Source organism: Culex quinquefasciatus, chromosome 3 (assembly GCF_015732765.1).
Source record: "Culex quinquefasciatus strain JHB chromosome 3, VPISU_Cqui_1.0_pri_paternal, whole genome shotgun sequence".
Taxonomy (NCBI): Eukaryota; Metazoa; Arthropoda; class Insecta; order Diptera; family Culicidae; genus Culex; species Culex quinquefasciatus.
The window spans coordinates 22,796,208-22,819,155 of NC_051863.1; the positions used below are offsets into that span (position 1 = coordinate 22,796,208).

The 22,948-nt window shown below is 34.3% G+C and overlaps 1 protein-coding gene across 1 annotated transcript in view; it reads right to left on the bottom strand.

Moving 5' to 3' along the window:
- The window catches only part of LOC6034919 (tetratricopeptide repeat protein 28), a 304,947-nt gene that overhangs the window by 252,705 nt on the left and 29,294 nt on the right, over nt 1-22,948 (bottom strand). Inside the window, exon 2 of the mRNA XM_038258885.1 lies at nt 7,209-7,882. Within this exon, the coding sequence (XP_038114813.1) occupies nt 7,209-7,232 (24 nt within the window). The 5' untranslated portion in view covers nt 7,233-7,882. The remainder of the gene's footprint in view (nt 1-7,208; nt 7,883-22,948) is intronic.

Here is a 22,948-nt window from a genome sequence, read left to right on the forward strand (position 1 = left end):
TCACTTAAATGTATGTAAACTATGTCCGGATCCACTATCCGACCCGACGTTGGTTAGGTTATCAAAAGACCTTTCCAACGAGTGCAAAACATTGAATATCTGGCAACCCTGTCTCGAGATATGGCCACTTATGTGATATTGATGTACTTTTTTGAAGCCGGATCTCACTTAAATGTATGTAAACTATGTCCGGGTCCATCATCCGACCTATTGTTGGTTAGGTTATCAAAAAACCTTTCCAACGAGCCCAAAACATTGAAGATCTGCACCCTATCTCTTAAGTGATATCGATGTACTTTTTGGAAGACGGATCTAAAAAATAGATGAAACTTGTGTACAGCGATTGTTGTGAGGAAGGCTCCAACCACATAGGTGGATTAAGTTAGTTTTTTCTTCTTGAAGTTGAACTTCAGGATAAAATAATAACACTTTTTGTTATTTTAACAGGATTTGTTATTGAAATATTATTAATTTTGTTATTACCGTCTGCCCGGGTTGTTCAAAACGACCCCTCCCCGATTTCGCCAATACCCTCCACCTCTGGCTCATTTCTGGTTCATTGGCTTTTCCTGCGCGTTTTTGTGCGCTGCTTTTACCTCCTTTTTCCAATCGCGCATCCAACTCTGTTGGCGAGCATCGACGGCCTCGACGTTCGTGTTTCAATTTACAGCCTCCTCCCCTCTTCTCTTTCCACCTACTGCACCTCTTCCCGCCCAAAACGTGGGAAAACGAATAAATCCTATGTTTACATTTCAATTAATTGATACCCACTGGCCCAGGTTTTCCGTTTGGTGTGTCTCAGAGGAGGAAGAGACTCTCTCTCGAGTGTGTGCGCGCCTGCCTCGCAATTCGCACCCGGCGTTAACTCAGTTAAGGTCTCCGACTTGGAAAGGAGAAGATTTATCCCACGGGGCCGAAAATATTCAGTAATGAACCACCAACCGGTGTTGAGCTGTTGAAAGAGGTGATAATCATAAATCACTTCGTCACACGGATGTGCATTAATTTTAAGATGTGGTGTAATGGAAGCTGTCATGGTTGTAACACGATGCATAGTAGAAAAAATTGTAAATATCAAGAGATTGGAAATTTGAACCTTTTAAAATCAACCTCGGTTTGAAATTTAATTTTAGCTAATTTTGCGTGTAAAAAAATTTAACAACTCATAGACTGAAGATGATTTCTTCTCGCTGATGTAATTTGAAATAGATTTGTACGTAAAATTACGGATAGATCATAAAAAATCAGTCTTAAAGATTTCATGTCAAACAAATGTGTCACTTAACTAATGAAACCATGCGAAATTACATTGGCAAGCTGAAGATAAAATATAACATCAGTTTAAAAGCTAATCCATTTATTTCACATAAATTTAAGTAAAAAAATAAAATTGAAGGTGTGACAATTTACACCTTCAAATTAAAAGTGCTATTAAAGTTATTAATGGGTAATTCTCTACCAACTCACACGGAATCGGGAAAAGTTGCCCCGACCCCTCTTCGATTTGCGTGAAACTTTGTCCTAAGGGGTAACTTTTGTCCCTGATCACGAATCCGAGGTCCGTTTTTTGATATCTCGTGACGGACGGGCAGCCTGAAACGGTGATGAGATAGAAATTTGGTGTCAAAGGGACTTTTATGTAAAATTAGACGCCCGATTTGATGGCGTACTCAGAATTCCGAAAAAAACGTATTTTTCATCGAAAAAACGTTTCTTAATCCACCATTAGGTGGGTGGTGCCTTCCTCATATTTACAAAGTAATAATGAAAATAAGTTTATGAAAAAAATATACCTGATACAGACTTTTCCAGAAAACATGCAGACTCTCATTTGAAGCAATGTGGCAACCAGGCGTTTCGCATCGGGCGCGACTCTCGCACGTAAACAAAAAGACCCGGCCTTTTGAGGTTATGCAAAAAAATCACCCTTTTTTGTATCTACAAAAATCTTTTTCTTGGCATAACTTTTTAAATCCTTTACTAAACAAAATAAAATTTAATAGGGTCTTAGGGGACCCCAAAACGAACAGAATAAGGCGGATCCGGCCAAAATCGGTTCAGCCAGTTCTGAGATAATCGTGTGGAAAAAAATCGTGTCTACACACATCCCCACAGACATTTGTTCAGAATTTGATTCTGAGTCGATAGGTATACGTGAAGGTATATCTAGGAGGTGTATTTAAGAAGTTCATTTTTTGAGTGATTTTATAGTCTTGCCTCAGTGAGGTGAGGAAGGCAAAAACACTAAAAAAATGTAAAAATTCTCCCATTTTCCGTTACTCGACTGTAAAAATATTTGGAACATGTCAACTTTTTTTCGTAAAATCGCAATAACTCGTGATGTTTATAAGCAAACCTCTTATGTCCATACATTAAAATTTTTGTCATTATCTGCTCTACAACTTTGTATAACATTGTTACACTCTAAAAAATAACCTTGCAAAGTTAGAAAAACACGAAATTTTAAAATAAAAAAATTTGTTTTAAATGAAATAATGACCCTTCTGGGTCAATGTAGATTCGAAAAGCACATTAAATTTCCCATAAAATGACATGTTCCAAATATTTTTACAGTCAAGTTATGGAAAATGGGAGAATTTTTAAAACTTTTTTAGTGTTTTTTTTTCAATGAAAAATACGTTTTTTTTTTCGGAATTCTGAGTATGCCATCAAATCGGGCGTCTTATTTAACATAAAAGTCCCTTTGACACCAAATTTCTATCTCATCACCGTTTCAGGCTGCAAATTATTGAAAAACACCTCTTTTTTCGCATGTTCAAAAATGGAAGGGGTCATACCGCCCCTCCGTCACCAGATATCAAAAAACGGACCTCGGATTCGTGATCAGGGACAAAAGTTACCCCTTAGGATAAAGTTTCACGCAAATCGAAGAGGGGTCGGGGAAACTGCTGTGTGAGTTGGCGGAGAATTACCCTATTATTTAATTTGAATATTCAACCAACATCTCTTACACATTTTGAAAACATTTAGCGAATATGTATTAGTAATTTATATTAAAAAGCAAAATTATTTCTTTGGTTATAGTAGTCAAGGCACAAAACCTGAAAACAGCAATGCAAGAAGCAACTCGTTTTACAGGTCAGTTTTGGTTAATCTAGGCTTAATCATCTCTCATGAGTCTGTATCTGATGGTTGGCAAAGAGAATTTTATTTAAAAAATTATAATTTGACATGGACTACCGCTTACCACATAAATTTTGGAATATTGTGATTGAAACGTTCATTTTGTTCACCGGAATAATTAAAAATAGTTTAAGAACTAAAATTCTAGCAAAATATGAAAAACAACATGAAAAATTTTTATTCTGTCGGACACCTGAAATATCTGGCAATCGCCCTGGTTTTGTAGTTAGAGGATGAATTTTAAAAAAAAACCTATTTTTTAAAGTAAAAATATCAAAAATTTCCAATTTGAACATAAAAGTTTCATATATTCTCAAGGTTTAACGTAATTTTCCGATCTGGTGTTCCAAAATACCTTTTTTAAAAAAAGCTTAAAAATGTCCCATTTGCATAAAAATGCAATTATAAAATTTCTAAAATTCATTGATATCGTTTGTATTCGATTGGACAAGATTTTTCAATGAAATTTTCTATTTTCAGAAATATTTTATCTTGTGCTTGTTAATTTGGAAGCGACAAAAAAAAAATTAATAGGCCTTGGAAAAACAAAAAAAAATAACGATAACGTTATTAAAAGGCTTTTTTTGATTTCTTAGAGTAGGATCCAAAGAAAAAAAAAGTTTTTCAATAATTTTTAGGCTAAAATGGTGATGAGATAGAAAGTTGGTGTCAAAAGGATATTTATTGTAAAGATTTAAAATTTCGTGTTTTTTTTCTTACTTTGCAGGGTTATTTTTTAAGCGTAACAATGTTCTACAAAGCTGTAGAGCAGACAGTTACACGAAACACTTAATTTTAAAATGAAAAATTTCGTTCCAAATGAAAAAAATTACATTTCTGAGTCAATGTAGATTCGAAAAGTACATTAAATTTCCCTTAAAATGAAAAATCCATTTTTTTAAGGGTTGCGTTACGAAAATTGCAATGTTTTTAAAACTATTTTTGTGTTTTTTTTTTTCGATGAAAAATACGTTTTTTCGGAATTCTAAATAAGCCATCAAATCGGGCGTCCAATTTTACATTTAAGTCCTTTTTTTTCAATGATTAAACTTAATGATTTGCTTTTACCTTAATTTGAAAGCTTTTCTTGCGATCTTTCGAATGCTGTATCGAACAACTGCAAATTTTAACCTTTATATCAAGTTTTTGAAGAAAAACTTTAACCCTTGAAATCCACAAATTCGGAACATTTTTTCTTACAGATGTAAACAATTTTTGGATCTTTCCAGGAGTAGGGGAGAGTGGGGAGACTTGATCCCCGGAGACACTTGATCCCAAGCCTGTATCTTGTCAGCATGTGGGTAAAACAATTAGCTATGTTCTAGAAAGTTGTGCGAAATTAACTAAAACTCATTGTAGAAAACAAAGCAAACAAATTAAAAATGTTTAGATTGAGTTACACACATTTTTCTAAAACAAGCTGCAAAAAACTTCCAAAAGATCTTATTTTCTTTGTTTTGATATGTATAGAAAACACTCAAAAATTATTCAAAAAAATATTTTTTATACATGAATTGTTTGATAAACTTATCAACTCTAAAACCCTTACGCATTTGATGTTAAATTTATCGTCATACTATTTTTACAATCAATTGTTTAAAAATATGCGTTTAGGGCAGGGGTGATCAAAGTATGGCCCGCGGGCCAAACGTGGCCCGCGAGGTGATTTTTTATGGCCCGCGGACCTATTTTGAACGATCATATGAAATGGCCCGTTGACCTCTTGTATAGTGATTTTATATTTTTTAAAATTAAGGTTTATTTTATTCTAACTTTTTTTTTCTATTTTTTGTTAAAAAAACTAATGATTTATTAATATTTTGATCCCCATTTTTCAACACGAATATTTTGTTCAAAAATCTTAATAATTAAAACAATTTCACATGTTTAATGTGAGTGAAACTAGTAAATATCGTCCAAACCTTCTTCAAACATGTTTGGAAATGTATATAATACGTTCAAATTTGACTTAGGTAGAAATCTGTAAGAATTGCAAAAATATAAGTTTTCCATATTAATTTGAAAGTATAAATGACCCTTTTATGAACAGATTCTCAAACTTACTTTGCACTTAGAAACCTTTCCCGGGATTCGAACTCATGACAGTTGGACAACGAATCTCATTAATTACCATCTGATTCAGGCAGACAAAATGTTAAATTGGGGAAATAAGGCTGTTGCAATTATTTTACAAAGCTTTTGTCGACTAACCCTCCCTTTTCCCCCACTATGAAAAATTGGCTTGAAAAATCAGGGCAAAATTCCTCTGCGCTTAGAATCATTTTGAACAAGTTCAAATTCATTCAAAAATAAATTGAATTTTAGTAAATTTTCGGTGAACAATAAGTTAAGTTTTTTTTTATAAAATGTTTTGTTTCGTAGAATCTTACAATTTTTGAAAATAATGATTGCAAATCAACTTGACGGATCTTTAAAACATAGATTAACATTTTTCTAATCGAGATGTTGAAAATCTGGCTCTTAACGATTTTTCTATAGATACACCAAATTCAAAGATTAAATTACGCCGTACATAAATTGTTAAGATTACATGTCACCATTTTTGAAATATAAAAAAAACATTAAAAGTTTTTAAATGAAAACACAAGTACATTCAACCAAATTTTTATTTTCAAATGCCTGTGTCACTGTCATTTTATGTTTTCTATAATTTTAACCAACAAAATGCTCAAAATCAAAAAACTTCAACTGATTGATTTTATTTAATCTTTTAAATTAAAATATTTTTTTTAAATAACCTATTTTATGAATTTGGCCCGCAAACTCATTTGAGCCTCAAAATTGGCCCGGCTTCCAAAAACTTTGAGCACCCCTGGTTTAGGGAGACTTGATCCCTGCATTTTTAAAGTCACTGGAATCAGCCTCAAGATTAATTAATTGGGCTGGGTTTTCATACCTAGTTTCCTTTAGTATAGCTGTACATAACTTACTGCAGTTAGAACCTTTTTTCAAAAGTTTTGTAAACAAAAATTTCCAGCTTTCGTAAACATGCCTAATTTTGGTCTGAAAAATAATATATTCAGTTTTTAAATATTTAACATACTAAACATGTTATATTTTGAACACAAACGTACAGGTTTTATGTAAAATTGCTGTAACTTTTAGAAAATTGAAAGTTTGGATGAATAAGAAACATTTTGCTTAAGATTTCTTCAAAATGTTGAAAGGGGGATCAAGTTACCCCTAACATTTTTGAAATGCCGGTTTAAAATATTTTTTTAAAACGCTTGGCATGATTCGAAAAGTTTATCTGATGAAATACCCTTATTAGCCAAACATAGATGAATGTTTAAGCTTTCAATTCATGCAAAAAGTTTATAGTTTTGTGAGAAATTGACAAAGTTATGTGCAATACAAAAAAAGGGGATCAAGTCTCCCCACTCTCCCCTACATATTTGTAACGAAATAATGACTTCACACACTGCAACTAGTGAAACTCAAGCTTAGTGATGTTTTATGAATACACCATTCTGTTTTTGTAAAAATATCTGCTAAATTCAGGTGTTCCATAATTTTGGGAGGCACAATAACATTCCACAATTATGAAACAGGCTATTTGGAGGCAGTGTTTTGCTGCTCTGGATAAAATAGTCTTGAAAAGAGTTTTTTTATTCAAAAAGTACTACTTTTACCCGTGAAATAGCAAGATAATGTCCAAATGAAGGTCCTAAAAATAGTAGGGTCGACAGAAAAGCTGCATTTAGCATGTTATTGACAAATTACCACAAAAGTGTTCCAAATTTGTGGGTGTTCCGAATATGTGGGATGACTGTACTTTCTTTCATCTCGTGAATGCCTGCAATAATATTCCCTTTCTATCACTCTTTCTCTTTTCCTCGTTCACTAACACTCGCCGAAGATTCTTTTGTTTTCTTAAAAGATGATCGAGAACCAACAACGACTAAAGGTTTGAGCCGTTTTTCAAAGATTTTGATTTTTTTTAACCAATTCTGAACTAAAAAACTCACAAGAAATTTTACCCTAATGAATTCCGAAATCTGTCCAGTATGAAACTTGATCAACCCGAATTAAAGCCCACTTACCTCTGAAAAATCTCGCTGCGACATTTTCGTCCTGGATTCTTCCAGCTTCACCTTTCTTTCCTTCAGCTCCGATACTGCTCCAGCTCAGAACCTCCACGAAGTCGGACGCCTTTTTGCTGGAACATTGCACCGTTCCGTTCCGGGCACGATGTTTTTCCTTCCTTCCTTCCTTTCTTCACTTATTTAATTTACCCTGATGGCAGTTTGGCTTCCCACAAATCTTGCACCACACAAAACAGCAACAAAGAAAAAAAAACTTTCAAAAAATTCACGATTTATGCTCACCAGACTTCACCCGACTTCACGAAAAGGGCATAACTTTTCGTTTTTCTTCCTCACTTTTTGCTGCCGTTGTTGTTGTCGTGGGGGCAATAAAACTTAATTGATTTTTGACCCCCGTCAATTCTTCGCACTTTTGCAACTTTCGCGGGTCTCTCGCGCCAAATAAATCTCCCGCTTTTTTCTCCCCTCTCGTCTTTTTTTTCGGGATTAAATTTAGCAATTACTTTCGAATTGCACTTCTAGCAGGAACGACGACGAAACCACTGACGGATTGCGGGCAATAACAATCATCATTTCGCGGGCTTTTTTTCGGACCCATTGTTGCTTGGCTCCGGGGGCAGAGCTTTTGAGGTTAGGCAGAGGGGTGAAAAACCATCATCATCTCTTCTGGCCTGCAAAAGAATGAAAACCGAAGAGAAAGGGGATTAATGAAGATGAGTTTTTGCTGCGAGGTGTGAAACTGGCCGGGCGAAATAAAAAGGGCCTGCAAAGAAAAGAATTTATATTGAGGACAGTAAATGTGGGCAGCAGCAACAACAAAAAAACAGAGTTGTTGGTGAGTTGTGTAAATTTAGCCAGGATCGATTAATTTAGGATTTCCTGTTTGAAAATATTATTGCGACCAAACCGAGAGAGATATAATAATGAACTTATAATTATTATCGACTTATAATGGTTAGGGATCGACGACTGTTCTCATCTGATATTGAGGAGCAAAAAAGGGGTGGAAAAACATCTAAGAAACACGCAACCATCTGATCGTATCCTTTACACACATCGCGTATTGAAGGATTAGTCGAACAAAAACTTGTTGAACTTGATCGAACTTCACTTTTTTATTTTGTGGCCATGCCTCTGCAACTGATTTGATTTGGTCCCTGATTACGAATCCAAGGTTCAATTTTCGATACCTCGTGACGGAGGGTCAATTATCTGAATTTTTACTGTGACGCGTATTTCAGTTATTTGTAGCTCTAAATCGCGAAGAGATAGAAATTGTGTGTCAAGGCTTTTGTGTAAAATTGGACGATTTGATAGAGAATTTGCAGCAAAGCTAAAATACACATGCCGCCACCTATGAACAAATATATAACTTTCCAATATTTGTTTGATTTTTCTATGAGAAAACTGGAAATTTAGAAAAAGATAGCAGTTTGGACTATTTGGCAAGAAAGTCTGTAAAAAATCATTGAAAATTGTTGAATATGCGTTAACACATCTGTTATCATTTATATAACTGTTAATTTCTTTGATATTTATGGAGAAACTCATTTTTTCGTGTTCCAAAACATGTTTTTTTAAGAAAAAGTTCACAATTTTTTGCGCGCTCAAAAAATTATGTTCATTATTTTAAAGCAAAAATTTGTCTCGTCTTTTGCAACTAGTTTCATTAAGATTGATGCAGGGAAACATGAGAAATAAGCGATTGTTCTTCAATCCAGCAGAAAGGAATACGATTTTTGGCAAGTAACCCCATTTTGGCGCCACCTACATTTGAAGCACAGTCGCGCTGCAAAACCTCAATGACGTACTCAACATTACGAAAAATAAGTATTTTTCTACAAAAAACTTCAAAATAGTTTTGAAATCACTACTACTTCCCGCAACTTAACTGTCAAAAATCGTTGAACCAGTCATTTTATGAACAATTTAATGGGCATTTCGAATCTGCAATAACCCAGAGAGATGAGTCTTTCGCTGAAAACATTGTTTATTCATTTTAAAATGACTTGTTTTTTTAATATTGCAAGGAGTGTACAATAATCTACAAAGTTGTAGAGCAGACGAAAAAAAAAAATAAAAGGAGTCGTATCACCAATGTTCTAAAAAAGCAACATATAGAGAATTTAAATAATTTAAATTTAAAAAAATGAATAACTGCGACTATTTTCAAAAAAGTTACCAAAAAACTGCTATAACTTGAAAACGGTGCACTTAATCAAAATTTCACTATAGTAGTTTTTGATTGCAAATTTGATTTTACTTCGAAAAACGAAGTTGAAAAATTGTTGTGACCAATTTATATTTATGTTAGATATTTCGATATTTTGAAAAAAAAATCAGTATAGTATTGATTCAAAAAATCCTAACTCGGTAGATGATTTTTTGCGCAACCTTGAAATTTCTAAAAATTTGTCATTTGGTGTCTTCTAAAACATATCAGAAAATAAAAATAGAGTTTTTTTTTGCATATCAAGTTTTAGTGACAAACAGTGAAATAAATTTGTAACCGTGTATCATTTTTTTTCAGTGTAGTCCTTATCCATACCTACAATTTTGCCGAAGACACCAAATCGATCAAAAAATACTTTCAAAAGATACAGATTTTTGAATTTTCATTTATCATATTTGTATGGAAAGCTGATGTGTGTGTGTGTGTGTGTGTGTGTGTGTGTGTGTGTGTGTGTGTGTGTGTGTGTGTGTGTGTGTGTGTGCAACCAACCAAACGGGACCACGCGGTCGCTTCTTACAAATTGAGTTGTTTCCATGTATATTCAGATCTACATTCTATACATGAGCAGTTCTCTAGGATTTCGGTCATTCGATTTTTTTTGTATTTTTTAATCCGACTGAAACTTTTTTGGTGCCTTCGATATGCCCAAAGAAGCCATTTTGCATCATTAGTTTGTCCATATAATTTTCCATACAAATTCGGCAGCTGTCCATACAAAAATGATGTATGAAAATTCAAAAATCTGTATCTTTTGAAGGAATTTTTTGATCGATTTGGTGTCTTCGGCAAAGTTGTAGGTATGGATACGGACTACACTGGAAAAAAAATAATACACGGTAAAAAAAATTTGGTGATTTTTTTATTTAACTTTTTATCACTAAAACTTGATTTACAAAAAAACACTATTTTTAATTTTTTTTATTTTTTGATATGTTTTAGAAGGCATAAAATGCCAACTTTTCAGAAATTTCCAGGTTGTGCAAAAAATCACTGACCGAGTTATGAATTTTTTAATCAATACTGATTTTTTCAAAAAATCGAAATTTTGGTCGTAAAAATTTTTCAACTTCATTTTTCGATGTAAAATCAAATTTGCAATCAAAAAGTAGGGGAAATATACCCATTTTAATCACTCTAAGCCGTTCGACCAATTCTCATCACTTTTGTCATTTTCCGCTATAAAATCAACATTTTCAGATGTTTCAACAATGGAGAGTTGCTTGCTCACTTTTAGTTGAGCTATTTATTACTTTGGATCAGTCAAAAACACTTTATGCAAGCTGTAATTCATGATCAAAGTGCTGATAGGCCGATAATAGAAATAGGCTTAAAAAGGGTATAGTTCCCCTACTTTACTGAAATTTTGATAAAGTGCACCGTTTTCAAGTTATAGCCATATTTAAGTGACTTTTTTGAAAATAGTCGCAGTTTTTCATTTTTTTAAATTAGTGCACATGTTTGCCCAGTTTTGAAAAAAATATTTTTGAAAAGCTGAGAAAATTCTCTATATTTTGCTTATTTGGACTTTGTTGATACGACCTTTAGTTGCTGAGATATTGCAATGCAAAGGTTTAAAAACAGGAAAATTGATGTTTTCTAAGTTTCACCCAAACAACCCACCATTTTCTATCGTCAATATCTCAGCAACTAATGGTCCGATTTTCAATGTTAATATATGAAACATTTGTGAAATTTTCCGATCTCTTCGAAAAAATATTTTTGAATTTTCAAATCAAGACTAACACTTCACAAAGGCCAAACATTCAATATTACGCCCTTTTAAAATGTTTGTCTTGATTTGAAAATTCAAAAATATTTTTAAAAGATCGGAAAATTTCACAATTCATATATTAACATTGAAAATCGACCATTAGTTGCTGGGATATTGACGATAGAAAATGGTGGGTTGTTTGGGTGAAAAGAAAACATCAATTTTCCTGTTTTTACTGCATTGCAATATCTCAGCAACTGTCGTATCAACATAGTCCGAATAAGCAAAATCTCAGCTTTTCAAAATATTTTTAAACTGGGCAAACATGTGCACTAATTTAAAAATGAAAACTGCGAAAAAAATCACTTAAATATGGCTACTTGAAAACGGTACTTCAAAATTTTAGTAAAGTACTTTTTGATTGCAAATTTGACAAAAAATTCGACCAGTCAGTGATTAACCTGAAGTTGGCATTTTATGTCTTTGCTTTTATATCAAAAATAAAAAATTAAAAATAGTGTTTTTTGTAAATCAAGTTTTAGTGATAAAGTTAAATAAAAAATCACCAAATTTTTTTACCGTGTATTATTTTTCCAGTGTAGTCCGTATCCGCCTACAACTTTGCCGAAGAATCGATCACGAATTTTGAATTTTCATACATCATTTTTGTACACTGCCGAATTTGTATGGAAAATTATATGGACAAACTAATGATGCAAAATGGCTTCTTTGGGCATACCGAAGGCACCAAAAAAGTTTCAGCCGGATTAAAAAATACAAAAATTAAAATTGAAGAAAAAAGACCGATTTCGTAGAGAATTGCTCACATGCAAATAACTCGCATAGGCATCTGGAAGGTGTTAGCTCTGCCGAGCTTCGGTGACCCATTTCTACGCTGGCTAGCCGAGCGCGAGGTACTTCAGCTTTATCGACAAGCCCCGCCCTGAAGAACGTTTGCAACAATCGGATTCAAACGTTATTTAGAACTTCCGAACCCTTGTCAAATGGACAAGGACCCAGCGCGTATATAGTTGATGGTGGTAACAGTATTCCTAATTCCAGTCTTAGCTCAACAAGTCGCGATGGCCTAGTGGTTAGCATTTTTGCTTACCAATCCAAATGACGGGGGATCGAACCCCGACTCGAGCGACTTTGATCTTTCGTTCATGTTCAGAGTTTCAAGATTAATATCTCCTCTACTTTCTCGTTGGGAGCAGATGGGAAACGAACCCAGAACCATTCGCTTACAAAGCGAACACCGTAACCAGTCAGCCACGGCCGCTCCTTCATATTTGTATGGAAAGCTGATGATGCGAAATGGCTTCTTTGGGCATACCGAAGGTACCAAACAAGTTTCAGCCGGATTAAAAAATACAAAAATTAAAAATTAAAAAAAAATACTGATATTGTAGAGAACAGCTCATGTGCTTAATAATCTTCAATTTAAAAATGTGATTTAAAATGTTATCGGAAAGTCCAGAAAATGACACGTTTATTTTTTTACATTAAAAAATAGATCAATAGGTGTTGAAATAACGGCATTTAAAAATTTTGTGCTCTTAAAATATCTCGATTTTTCTGTTAGATTTCTTTTTGTGCTGAGGTAAACTCAGAAACTAGTCAAATCTTTAAAGTTTCTTAATACAGCAATTCCATTTGAAAAGAGCCTAAACCGACAAAAAAAGTTCTCCGATCGGGCTCAAAAATTTTCTGGGGGTTCCTTGGCAAAAATAATTAGACCCGTATTTTTTTGTTTGGCCATTAGGATGACCTACATCGTGCAAGGGTGGTTAAAAAAAATGGCAATTTTCTTCATTTTTTGCAAAAACCTCTTTTTTTGAAAAATCATATCTCCGCGCCATTTCATTCGATTTTAGCTGTCTTAGACGCAAAAGAAAGGTGATGAGTTGGCTGTTTGGGAAAGATAGTAAGAAGTTTCAAAAATCTAGCTAACATAAAATGGCGTTTTGACCGTGTCTGGACCAAAGAGCCTATGCGTCTTTCTATAACGAAAATTTTAATACCCAAACATCTATAGGTCATCGCTGAAATTTTAAAGTTATCGCAGTTTTAGTGAAAAATAGTTGATTATTTGCCGATTTCGTCATTTTACCGTTTTTGGGCGTGGCGCGTCAAAAAACTCAGTTTTTATTTTCAAAAAATCATACCTCCGAAACGTACGGTTCGACATCGCCAATTTTTTGGTATTTTGTGTGAAATTTTCCGAGGAATCCGATAAAAATATTTTCAGGCATAAGCTCTCTAGTCCAGACACGGTCAAAACGCCATTTTAAGTTTTCATGTGACTTTTTCAAATGTTAAGCTAGATTTTTGAAACTTCTTACTATTTTTCCCAAATAGCCAAACTAATCACCTTTCTTTTGCTTCCAAGACAGCTAAAATCGAATGAAATGGGGCAGAGATATGATTTTTCAAAAAAAAAAAGAGAATTTTACAAAAAATTACGAAAATTGCAATTTTTTTAACCACCCTAGCACGATGTAGGTCACCCTAATGGCCAAACAAAAAAAATACGCGTCTAATTATTTTGGCCAAGGAACCCCCAGAAAAATTTTGAGCCCGATCGGAAAACTTTTTTTTCGGTTTAGGCTCTTTTCGAATGGAATTGCTGAATATATAGAAAATTTTCGGTTCTTATCAAAATAAATATCAGGCTTGTTCAATCATGATCACTATTTAAAAAATATACATAAATTTTCGCAAACATAATACATAAGGCTGATTTGATTTAAAATCGGAATTACCATCTGAAAATTAATTTAAATTTTATTCGACCTTGTTTTCGAATAAATGTGTTTTTTATTTTCAAAAAAATAAAATAAAACACTGCCAAATATGTTTTGCCCTTGCCAAGACATAGCTCAAAGGTTTTCTGTCTTAAAACTCAAAACACATTAAAAAAAAAATTGAATTTTGTGCTTTAAATGCAATAAAAAATAGATTCAAAATAACCACACTGAAATAGAAATCCATTTTTCTGAATTGGCTTAACTTATACCAACTACTTTGCCGAAAATACCAAGTACCAATTTTGTAAAAACAGCTGTCAAAATTGTAAGGATAAATAAAAAACTAACTTAATCCACCCATGTGGTTGATGCCTTCCTCATTTTTAATATAAGTGGTTTGCAAGCTATTTTTTTAGATCCAGAAAAATAAGTACACAGATATAACTTAAGTGGTCATAACTCGAGACAGGGTTGCCAGATCTTCAATGATGTGGACTCGTTGAAAAGAGTTTTTGATTACCTAACCAACGATGTGTCGGATGCTGGATCCGGACATCGTTTATATACATTTAATTGAGATCCGGCTTCAAAAATGTATATAAATATCACTTAAATGATCATAACTCGAGACAAGGTTGCCAGATCTTCAATGTTTTGGACTCGTTGGAAAGGTTTCTCGATTACCTAACCAACGATGAATTGGATGATGGATCCGGGCATCGTTTACGTACATTTAAGTGAGATCCGGCTTCAAAAAAGTACATATCACTTAAGTGGTCATAACTCGAGACAGGGTTGCCAGATCTTCAATGTTGTGGACTCGTTGGAAAGGTCTTTCGATTACCTAACCAACGATGGGTCGGATGATGGATCCGGACATCGTTTACAAGCATATAAATGAGATCCGGATATATGTGAAAACACATTTTTATACATAACTTTTGAACTAGTTATCGAAACTTCAAACAATTCAATAGCGATGTATGGGACCATGAATCAAGTCGAATGCAACCGGTTTGATCAAAATCGGTTCAGCCAGTGCTGAGAAAACTCAGTGAGAATTTTGGTCACATTCATACATACACACACACATACACACACACAGACATTTGTTCAGTTTTCGATTCTGAGTCGATATGTATACATGAAGGTGGGTCTTTGAGCTTTTAATAAAAAGTTTATTTTTAGAGCAGGATTATAGCCTTACCTCAGTGAGGAAGGCAAAACAGGTGTTTTGTTCTTCAAATTTTATTTGCCGAAAAACAACCTCATATGAACAATTCGCTACGAAAACAGCAATTTATTTTTTTGAAATTTTTGATTTGCCTGAAACTTTATGGGTACTTTCCCTGTGACCAAAGAAGACTTTTTTAATCATCGGTCCATACAAAAATGGCATGCAAATATTTAAAATTCTGTATCTCGAAATAAAAAATTCTAATTGACTTGGTCCAGTCAAATTTGTATAGAGAACTATATGGTCGTACCGAAGACAAAAAAAAAATCTTCTTTGGCCACAGCAAAAAATATTCAAAAGCTGAAATCGCAGAGAATTGCTCATGTGTTTACGATGCAATAAATGTTAAAGCATAAAAGTTTCATGGAAAAAATATTTTCTACTTGTCGCTGCATTAAAATATAAATTTTTGCCTGATCAAAATAAAAAAAAATAAAAAAAAGAAATAAGAATTTTAGTAGAATCGATGCTGATTTGACAATTTTGATGAGCGGCCATCCATAAACCAGTCTACTTGTTTGACAATTTTGCGCATCAGCACCGTTTCAACTCTTGGAAAAAATAAATAAAAATCATTCGAAAACATATTCAAAAAGCGTTAATTTTAAAACCGTAAGCCAATTCCATGCCCTAGAACAGAACTGCTGATAAACCCCGATTCAAATCTGCCAGTTTGCGAACGCCCAGCTGTCCTTTAAATGCCATAAATCTCACGACAATCAGCGCCTACATCCGACCAGCTCTGCAACTTCACTGTCACTGTCGTGACACCCCCTTGTCGACCCCTCAAATCCGGCCAAAATCCTAGAGACCCCCGATAATTGCCACGGAGAGAAGCGATGCCGTGACGGCGATAGTGTCGTCCCTTCATGGTCTCCGCCACGACGATAACTTGAGGGGAAGGTGACTTACTGTCCCTACCCAGCAATCTCTCTCGCTCTCTCGTTTTGTGTGAACTGTTTTTTGTTCAAGGATTTGACACAACCGCACGGGACACGTGATTGAAAAATCAAGATCTCAAGCTACTGCCAAAAAGTGTGACAACTCGAGCCTGGAAGGTTTGTGATGAGATGTGAGATGTGTGCCAAGATTGTATCGCTACCAGTGAAGGTGCGAGAAAAGCTTCTTATTAACCTCTTCAAGACCCGTGACAAAGAGCCTACTTGTTGACGTTTGACGGGGGTTTCTCTAGCAAGATTAACTCACTTGTTGGGATAAGAATATTTTTTAAACTTGTTTGATCCGTATTTAAATGTGTTTGTTAAAAAGTCAACAACTTTTCACTATAAATGAATTTCAGATTCAAAATCGAACGAAACAAGAAAATCATGAAATTAACAACAAAATAATAAAAACGCAAAGGTTCAACGATGGTGAACGAAACAAAAAGTACACGCGCCAAACAGCAAGTGTGATGAAGTGGCGATGAACTGGCAGAGCAAAAAGCAACACCTTTATGAATGGGCAATTTTGCACCCTGACTGACGGGCTGTTTGACCCACATTTGGTCACAACCTCGGGGTTTTCTGAAAAAAAAAGATTTTGTGTTTGTGGCTTTTGCGGAGTTTTACACTACAGTGTATTCTGATTTATTCGAGAGTTGAATGCATATTTAAAATATAGTATATTTTATATGGACAAAATATTACAAATTTGACAAAAAAGCTTTCAAAATTCGGACTTGAAAAAAATATTGCGGTTATCAGGATTAATTACCATTCTGCTGCGATCGTATCCCGTATTTGCGGAAATCACAGAGATCCTTTGTGTCCGTGCCATGTCCGATCAACATGCTTGATTAGACCTAAAAAAGTCACGTGGTTGCCAAAAATCTGAAATAAGCAAAGCATGCTCGGGATGACATGCTAGTTTTTGGTATCCTTAAGTGATACTTGGTCGTAAAATGCGTTGTGTTAATCAAAGTGCGCTTTATAGTCGCAGTCAACCAACAGTTCAGAACAGACCGTCGCACATTGCGCAGTAGCCAGACTGACGCTCTCTAGAACCGCAGAATGTAAACTTATCTTGCCAGGCATAATATATACCGTCATGCCCCGGTTTTGCACGCCTCGGTTTTGCACGGTCCAGTGCTTAACTGAAGCACAGAGCTTTTGGGATTTTGGCTATATGGGAGACATTGGCTTGATCGTATGAAAAATCATGCAAACATCAAAATATTATAGTGTTTTGGAATCGGGCTGATGTCAGCTATCCATTAAAATTATAATTTTATTAAAATTTTCTCAAAAATACGTATTTTTCCTGTATTTTGAAAATACAATGTTTCTCGAAAAAATACTCAAAATTATTGCTATTGCAATATGGGTATCAAATTGTTGGAATTTTTTCATACATTTCAAATGTAAAATATTTTTTTGAAAACACTCAAAATTTTCACAAAATTACGTATTTTCGAAAAAAAATACTCAAAATTTCTGTTTTAACAATATGGGTATCAAACGATTGGGATTTTTTTATACATTTCGAATATAATTACAACATATTTTGAAAACACTCAAAATATTCACAAAACTACGTATTTTAAAAAAAAAATACTCAAAATTTCAGTGTTTACAATATGGGTATCAAATGATCAGGACTTTTTCATACATTTCGAATGTAATAACAACATTTTTTAAGTACTCAAAATTTACATTTCGAATATGATAATAACATAATTTGAAAACACTCAAAATTTTCATAAAACTACGTTTTTTCGAAAAAAAAAATACTCAAAATTTCCGTTTTGACAATATGGGTATCAAACGATCGAGATTTTTCATACATTTCGAATAAAATAACAATATTTTTTGAAAATACTTTGAAAAAAAAAATTAGTATTTTTTTCAAATTTGCGTTATAACTTTTGAAATGTAGAAACAAATTCCGATCATTTGAAACTTTATAGTAAAAACTGTAATTTTGAGTAGTTTTTCAAAAATACGTAGTTTTGTGAAAACATTCGAAATGTATGAAAAAAATCCTGATCGTTTGATACCCATATTGTAAAAACTGAAATTTTGAGTATTTTTTTTTTTCGAAATACGTAGTTTTGTGAAAATTTTGAGTGTTTTCAAAATACGTTGTTATTACATTCGAAATGTATGAAAAAATCCTGATCATTTGATTCCCATATTGTAAAAAACTGAAATTATAAGAATTTTTCGAAAATACGTAGTTTTGTGATAATTTTGAGTATTTCCAAAAAAATTGTTATTACATTCGAAATGTATGAAAAAATCCTCATCGTTTTTAACTTATATTGTTAAAACTGAAATTTTGAGCATTCAAAAAAAATGATTCAGCATTCGAAATGTATGAAAAAAAATCTGATCATTTGATACCCATATTGCAATATCAATATACTTTTTTTGGTTTCTTTAGAGAAAAAATGCATTTTCAAAATAAAGGAAAAGTACGTATTTTTGTGAAAATTTTCATAAAATTATAATTTTAATGGACATTCGCGGACGTGAGGTCGTGCGGAACGGTCGTCTTTATTTTTCGCTCGTGAGTGAGGCCTAGTGGTGAACAATAGCCCCTTGTGGCTATTGTTCTATTAGCAAAGTTTTTTTTTACAAAGCGGAATCTTCCACGGAAGAGTTAAAATGGCCAATAGTGTGCGAAAGAATACCGTGAAGCTAGTTTTTGGACCGGGAGTGAAGGTACCGTCGTACCTGGACGTGCTCAAGTTTTCGATGGATGACTTGAAGCTGTCCGTAGCAGAAATCCACAGCATCTACAAAGATGAAAATGGCGGACAGTTCTACGTGAAGCTCGTGGACGAGGAAACATTTACGACGTTCATTGCGGCCACAGACATGGAGTACAATTTCAAATTCGACGACGGAACGTCGGCAAAGGTTTCGGTCCAGCAGGCAGCTAAGATCTTCCGGTATGTGAGGATCTTCAACCTTCCACCGGAGATAGAAGACAGCTCGATCCAGTACGTTCTGGGTCAATATGGTACGATCCGTCAGCATGTACGCGAGCGATTCCCAAGCGAAATGAAAGTGGACATCTACAATGGCGTACGTGGAGTTCATATGGAAGTATCCAAGGAGATTCCGGCACACCTGTACGTTGGTCATTTCAGGGCCCGGATTTTCTACGAAGGCCTCAAGAACAAATGCTTTTTTTGCAAAGAGGAAGGACACGTGAAGCAAAATTGCCCCAAGTTGGCGGCGATTTCTTCAGGCAGCGGAAGTTCGACACGACCATCTGGTGCTGCTATCCTGGGTAGGCCTGTAAAACCAGTCATCGATTCCAGTAAACCGATGACCCTTGAAATGACGACGTTGAACCAGCAAACTACCATCACCACAGAATCATCGATGAAGAAGCAGCATCTCACCAACACTCAAGAACCATGCGCCTCCATCACAACCACAACGCCGACCGGAATACCGCCAGCAGCGCCCAGTATTTCATCTACGAACATCACCACCACAGTCAAATCAGCAGCTCAAGCTACAGCCAGCAGTAGTGTTGATGCAGCGAAAGCCGCGCAGATTGACGGTACTAACACCAACGAAGCCGCGATCGTCGGCTACGATCCTGACATAGACGACCCGAAAATGGATGATGAAGCAAGCGAAATCGAACGGCAGAAGATCTTGAAGAGAACAATCAGCACGTCTCCAGCAAGCTCTGGTGGCGAAGCAAATCAGCAGAAGGAAGAAAAGGAAGGGGTGTTTCAAACGCCAAGAACGCCAAGAGGGGTTCGGGAAAGAGAGGAAGGAAGAAGAAGTAACATTTTCTTGATAGTTAAGTTAGCAGAGTGAATGTGGCATTTGTAAACTAACTTTTGTCAAAATTAATGACAATTTTGAGCTGAATGATTAGTTTGAAGATGATGCTGAAGAGAACAGGGTTCTAAAGCATTTTGTAGTACAGAAATGTTTATAGATCTGCACCTGTGGCGAAAATGTTAATATAGTTAACCAGCATAAGATAAAATTGTAAAACTCATAACTAATATTCAATAAAGAAACCTCTGAACAGAAAAAAAAAAAAAAAAAAAAAAAAAAAAATGGATAGCTGACATCATCCCACTTCCAAAACACTATATTTTTTGATTTTCGCATGATTTTTCATACGATTCTCTAATATAGCCAAAATCGCATAACCTCTGTGCTTCAGGTATGCACGCCTCGGTTTTGCATCCCCCATATGCGGTGCTAATCCGAGGCACGACTGTATATTTTTTAAGAAGATCCATTTAGGCCGTTGCAAATGTTTTTCAAAGTTTATGTCAGAATCAAATGTCAAAAAAAAATTTTTTTTTTTTCCAAAAAACGGCAAAATTTTTTACCAAATTTTGAGTGAATCAGCTGAAAACATTATTAAATGCATATAAAAATATAGAAAATTTATAACTAAAGTAGCTATAACTTGAGAATGTTACATTTCATCAGAAAAAAATGTAAGGTACTTTACGATTGCAAGTTGAATTCTGTTTTAAAATATTACTTTTTTGACCGTTTATTTGACATTACAAATAATACTATTTTTCAAAAATTCGTATCTCCAGAACCACATTTTACACCATCATGCACTATGGCTCAAATGATGTCTTCTTGAGTCCCGTAAATCATATCAAAAAATGAAGAAAATAAAAAAAAATATTTTGGAAAACGAACTTTTAGTGGGAAAAAGCATAAATAGAGAATTTATAAAAGATTTGACCCATAATTTGTGAGAGGTTCATTTTCTAAGTGATTTATTTAATATTTTTTTATTTTCGGTTTTCACAATATTGAAAGATGTTTTTTGAAGTCTCATAAAACAAAACAAAAAATTTCGTGCCAAAAAGTTAAAGTTGATTAAAATCATTTTTTTTTCCATTTACCATGTTTTTCTTAAAAGTTCTTATCATAATCTAAAATTTAGCCGAAAACACCAAATCGATAAGAAAATTCCTACTCAAGATACAGAATTACATATATTTATATACTAGTTTTGACCTGCCCAGATGGAGCGAATAAGGAATGATCAAGCATGGACTTTTTGGAGAGCCGGTTCCTTTTATGAAATCATTGGAGTTGTTTTTGATATCAGGTTAATTCGGCGTTTTGAAAAAAAAAATAATTGTACTCTTTTATTGATATTTGACAAAAAACCATGGCTAAATAAAATTGGCCATACTGACGAACAAATTCGGCGGCATGTTAGTTTTCCAATTTTTTTTTGTTCAAGAATATTGAATGTGTCAAAGTATAAGCACTGACTTTTTTACGAAGTATCGTTTTTTTCTGAAAAAATACTTTCGAAACTATTTGAGTTTTAATTTCTTGTTATAGAAAACTAAAATTTTCACAAAATTGCTCAAATTATAAAAAGGTGTCAATTTTGTCATTTAAAACAAACTGATATTTTCATAATTTGCCATATAAATTAAAAACGACAGGAAAGTTTGTGTAAATTTTTTCCGATAAAATTTTCTTTGTGAATTAAATAGTTTCAATTTACGCGAAACTATAAATATATTTTTACTACATTTGTATTCATATTGTAATAAAAAAATGTTTTATTGTTATTTTCCACATTTTTAATTGTTTTAGTAGTAAAAAAATCGCAAAATATGGTATACTTTGAAAATTCACGAAACAAATCCTCTTACCGCAAATATTAGAAATCTTTTCTAAAAATTTACAGTTTTGAACATTTTTAAATAAATTTTGTTGGAAATTTGCTGAAGTGAGGTTAGAAAGCCAAAAATAGATAAATTAACACCAAAAATGTTTCAACGGTATTTTTTCAATACAAAAAAAATCAAGTGCTAATTTTTTGAGAATTACTTAACAGTAAAAAAAGATGAACGCAAACTAAAAAAAATACTTTTGAAAGCAAAACCATGCAACCAAAAAACTTTCACTTTTGTTTCTAAACATCACATCGGGACGACATTCCCCCGGGTGGAGGGAGGGCTATCGCGGTCAAGTCACTTGAATGGCTCCTTAGCCAAAAGGCAGCGGCCCCGTGTCGGAAGTCAATTAGGCCTGGCGCTGCCGATCAATTAAGACAGCCGCCCTGGTGCCAAGTGTTTTGATTTTTGCCTAGCGGCATGGTCCGCATTGTCAGTGATCGAAGGGGATGGCTGAGCACCGTTACGTGGTGGAAGTTTGATTTTTTCAAATTTTATTTTTTTTATGTTTTGAGCAATGTTTTCTTTTACTAAAATTGCTATGATGTTTCAAAGTTCCAAAGTGGCATTTTTCGACGGCTCTTGTCTCATAGAGAGTTCCATAGACATGACCAGTTGTCGGCTCGCCAATGTTGTGACGTGACTCTCAACCTTTAGGAGCAGCAGAAACACACACATAACACTTCTGGCAACGCTGGACAAGAGGATTTGATTGATTGAAACACTGCTCGGGGGCGCGTTCGCGTCTTACATAACACAACACAACTCGGTGGCCCTCGAAACTGTTTGAGTTGTTTGGGAGGTAGACTCATGTTGGTGGGGTGACCCCCTTGATTGGAGTACTTTCTCTAAGGATTGGCTTGAAAAGTTTCTGAATGACTTCAAATAACGTCCCCGAAAAAAAATTCCCTGATCCAGACCAACTGATTTCGCGGGTCAAAATTGAAATGCAAATAATTGGATGAAACCTCGAAGGAATGGGAGAAAAACAAAAATACCCTCTCAAAAACCGATCACCACAAAACGACGACGACGATCGACCGACGTTACGTTTTTTAATTGGACAACGGCCATTCTGCAAAGGGACCCCCGAAAATAAGGTCCCCGTTTTTGCATTTCCCTGTTGACGTCGTCGAGGGGTCGCTCGCCTTTATCAGATT